The sequence below is a fragment of the Gastrolobium bilobum genome, unplaced genomic scaffold, assembly GCF_033153095.1.
Source record: "Gastrolobium bilobum isolate Gb01-03AN ecotype WA unplaced genomic scaffold, APGP_CSIRO_Gbil_v1 utg7546, whole genome shotgun sequence".
Taxonomy (NCBI): Eukaryota; Viridiplantae; Streptophyta; class Magnoliopsida; order Fabales; family Fabaceae; genus Gastrolobium; species Gastrolobium bilobum.
Genome location: NW_026897020.1, coordinates 1 through 4,425, shown reverse-complemented (window position 1 = coordinate 4,425; position 4,425 = coordinate 1). Strand labels below are relative to the sequence as shown.

At 41.9% G+C, this 4,425-nt stretch overlaps 1 protein-coding gene across 1 annotated transcript; it reads left to right on the top strand.

The window, feature by feature from the left end:
* The first annotated feature begins 357 nt into the window (after positions 1-357).
* On the top strand, positions 358-2,510 carry LOC133303459 (E3 ubiquitin-protein ligase WAV3-like). Its single transcript, XM_061503367.1, has 2 exons — positions 358-663; positions 780-2,510. Exons 1-2 carry the CDS (start codon positions 388-390, stop codon positions 2,508-2,510), a joined length of 2,007 nt encoding a protein of 668 aa, XP_061359351.1. The 5' UTR covers positions 358-387.
* The last annotated feature ends 1,915 nt before the right edge of the window (positions 2,511-4,425 follow it).

Here is a 4,425-nt window from a genome sequence, read left to right as displayed (position 1 = left end):
GTAAAAAAAAATAAAAATGATAGATAAAATAACATATCTCATGTTTTAATCGCTTAAACTTTGTAGATTTTTTTGTAGTAACTATCGTTCCATCCTCTTATACAAAAAAAAGAAAAAGAAGAAGTATCGTTCCATCCTATGTTATATCTCTTTTCCCATCTTCTTTCCTTTCTTTTGTCCTTTGTGGCCCCTTCATACTGATCCAAACAAACATAATATATATTTATTTTTTTCCCAATCTTCTTCCTCTGAGGATAACATAAATATCTAAAGCTATGTAGCCTATAGGCAGGGGATAAAAGCGAAGAAACGTTTTGGTACTTGTTGTAACAGAAAGCCAAGCCAAGCCAAACTGTTCTCACGTTTTGCATTGGATCTCTGAAAATTATGGGCACCGGATGGAGAAGAGCCTTTTGCACTCGCGACCCACAATCCACAATACATAACCAACACAGAAGCCAAAGTCCCCCTCCAACCTGTGTCAGTCTGGGTTTTCTTTCCAGCACTAGCAACCCTTCGACACCACCACTGCACCATCAACAATCAGCAACCGCAAATGACAACCCCAGATTTCAAAGCAAAAGCACTCCAAACTCAAATCCAACCTCTCCTCGCTCCCCTAATCTCAAACTCTCTCTCTTCAAGAATAGCTTCAAATTCAGAGTAAGATTTTCATATTCCACTCACTCATCCTCGTATAATAGAAAATTCGAAACCTCTTCTTTATTTCTTCATTTATTTATTTATATATTTATATTTTTTTGGTTTTTGTGTAACAGAGTAGTTGCGGAATATGTTTGAATAGCGTGAAGACAGGACAGGGCACCGCCATTTACACTGCAGAATGCGCTCACGCTTTTCATTTTCCCTGCATCGCTTCCCATGTACACACCCACGGTATCCTCGTTTGCCCTATCTGCAACGCTACCTGGAACGACGTACCACTCCTCCAACAAAACGACGACGTCGTCGTTAACACCATCCAAACTCAAATCAACCACCAACAACAGCCGAGCCATTCAGATTCGGTCAGGTCCTACGACGACGACGAGCCTCTCCTTTCTCCTTTCACAGTCTCTGGCCAAATCGTTCCCATTCCGGAAGCAGACGAAAACGGCGAAGAAGAAGACGAAAACGACGACGCAGGCGAGTTCCAGGGCTTTTTCGTCAATCCAAAACCTCCATCATCGTTACAAATAAACGACGGTGATTCAAGGAGCGTTCGGGTGAAGTTGATGCCAGAGTGTGCTGTTATATCAGTCTCTCGGAGCCACGAGACTTATGCTTTGGTTTTAAGAGTGAAGGCTCCGCCGCCATCGCCGATGTCGCAGCGGGCGCCGATGGATCTCGTGACGGTGCTTGACAATGGAGGCAACATGACCGGCGCGAAGCTTCACATGTTGAAGAGCGCGATGCGCTTGGTTATCTCCTCTCTCGGCTCGGCTGATCGGCTCGCCATTGTGGCTTTCTCGGCTACATCCAAACGGCTGCTACCTTTGCGGCGAATGACGGCTCAGGGCCAGCGTGTGGCTCGGCGCGTTGTCGACCGCATCGTCTCTGGCCATGGAAACAGCGAGGGTGAAAGTGAAGCTCTGAGGAAAGCCACGAAGGTTCTCGAAGACCGGAGGGAGAGAAACCCGGTCGCTAACGTCATGATCCTATCAGACGGTCACGATGGGAAGGTGCAAACCGGTAACAACACCATTCAACGGAAATGCCTCAGCCACGTGTCTTCTACCCGGTTCGCAACTATTGATATTCCGGTTCATTCGTTTGGGTTCGAGATCCCGGTTCATTCGTCTGGAATATTAAGTGCGGTTGTGCAGGACTTGAAAATTCAGTTTGGCTTTTCGGCGCCGGCTGAAATCAGCGCTGTCTACACGTGCGGCCCAAGGCCCACGGCGCTGAGCACGTGCACGGCTGGGCTCGGCGATTTGTACGCTGAGGAAGAGAGGGAGTTGTTGGTGGAGTTCAAAGTGCCCACGTCAGCATTGGGGAGCCACCACGTGATGACGGTGCGGTGCCTATATAACGATCCTGCGAGTAATGAGGTAGTGTACGGTAGGAAACATGCGCTTCCGGTGTCGCCGCCGCGGAAGAGTGCGGCGCATTCTGTTGGCAGAGTCGAGAGGCTGAGAAACGTGTTCATAACGAGCCGAGCCATAGCTGAGTCTCGGAGACTCGCGGTGCACAGCGAGTTTTCAAGTGCTCATCATTTGCTTGCTTCGGCTAGAGATGTTCTGGTGCGGTCTAGCTCGGCTTCGGCTCAGGAATATTTGCGCGGCTTAGAAGCTGAGCTTATGGAGCTACATTGGCGGAAGCAGCAACAACAAACGATTTTGATGCAACGGAGGAGAGGGAGGGAGTTGAGTTTGGTGGATGAGAATGGTGAAGCGCTGACGCCGACGTCGGCTTGGAGAGCAGCTGAGAAGCTGGCTAAGATAGCCATGATGAAGAAGTCGATGAATAAAGTCAGCGATTTGCACGGCTTCGAAAACGCTAGGTTTTAATAATGTTTAATTGTTTTTCACTTAAAAAAAAAGAAAGAAAAATGTTGGTTTAAGAGAAAATATCAAAATGAAAAAAATAAAATAAAAAATGTTGTAGCATAGTTAGAGAAATGGATCATTATTAGGTGATGGGGCTTGGGAATGGAATGGGGACAAGTTAGGGGCAGACGGTCCTTTCTGCGCAGGAAGATTACTATGGAGAAAAAGTGTCATGTGTTATACAGTATAATCAATAATGGGGAATGTGCATACCCCAACCTAAAAAACGCAAAAATTGATTGGATGATTGCTGGGGGACTTGTCCTTTTGTCCTGTGCTTTTGAATTTTAATTAATCCCTGTTGAGGATCAGAATTTAGACCAAAGATACACTAAAACACTCAAATTAGCACAGATAAAATTGCTGGCATGTAACGCATGTTTGATGCTGGGTATGGAGATTTTACTGTATGAATGACAAAGTTGTAAATGCTGCGATAAAATCACTTTTTTCTATCCCTCCCCTTTTTAGTTTTTAGCTTTTGTGGAATGAACATCTTGTCTAATGGTTTGTGGGGTTAATGATTATGATTTCGACTAAGAACGAGGGTAAAATTCTTAAAGTGATCTTTTGGATAAATCATATGGCAGAGGACAGGATATAAGATAGAGTGGGTTGGACGAATAATGATAAACAAATGATTACATTGCACAATAATTGGATACCTTTACAATGTTGTATTGCAACCCCTTTACCTTAACCATTTACGATAAAAATATAATGCAATTATTACAGACACACCACCTTTTGCTAGCTTTCTCTATAGTAATGGTGGAAAAAAAGAGGGTCTCTATATTGGGGAAACAAAATTCGCTTACAGCAATCTATGGCAGGTGCATGGACTAGTATTAGTTTAATATGCTAAACTAATTTTCTTTTATCGAAAATCTCGATTTTTAAAAATATAATGAAAACAGTTTATGATAATGTCCGAAAATTAAAAATTTAGAAAAATTTAATTTTTCGAAAATCCTGAAAAATACCAAATATCAAATGTCACCTAAAGAATTATCCGATCGACATGGGCATGAAAGAGAAGTATTCTTTCTATTCGGTTTGCATATTACTTTATATGTTTTCCTCGAGTTTCATCAAGAAAAGCAATTGAATAATACCATCTTTGATCATTGTGAGTGGGAGCACCTAATGATTAAATGGTCCTGACCATATTAAATTTTCTCCTACCTCAAATGTGGAAGCCGCAAACTCACTCACAAATCACAAGCTTTAGATAGATATGATCAAAGCTAGAGGGGGTTCATAAATGAGATGCTTGATTGCTCGTATTTCATGACAATTCAATTCGTCTTATTCGAACAGCCTGTGTCAGTTAGCTTAGTTTCCAGCTTTTGACAACTAATTTTTACCTACTTCCTAATGGAGAAAAGTTAGTTAGCAACAAGAGGGATCTTATTGAGAGATGTGGAACCCAGCAAGTGTCTCGTGCGTTCAATGCATCGTTATCTGCTTTCGTCTTCCTGGCATATAAGAACCTGATCTTTACAATACACCATTACACTTTTTTCTTTGCAAAAAATAAATAAAAAAAGGAAAAATACGTTTCTTAGTGCTTAATAATGCCATATTGATTTAAAAACCAAGTTCATTGTATTAAAAATTGTAATTATTAATATGAATAGTGGAGAGCACTGCTTCTGAATTTTTGTTGTGGGAGTTTAACGATTCAGACAAATGAAGATGAGTAAATAACAATTAACAACATTCCTGACACTGACACTGTGGAATAAACATTTTAGGCATATTTGTTGTGGTAAAACCGTAAGTTTTATAAGGCTCACCTTCTTAATTCCTCGCTGAATGTGAACTAATGCTAACTTTTCAGCAATAGTACGAAACAAGAAGACACACCGAGAAT

Excerpts from the sequence above, each read along its gene's own strand:
- LOC133303459 (XM_061503367.1), top strand. The coding sequence starts at position 388 with ATGGGCACCGGATGGAGAAGAGCCTTTTGCACTCGCGACCCACAATCC. Across the intron at positions 664-779 it reads AGAATAGCTTCAAATTCAGA|AGTAGTTGCGGAATATGTTT; the intron begins GTAAGATTTTCA and ends TTTGTGTAACAG.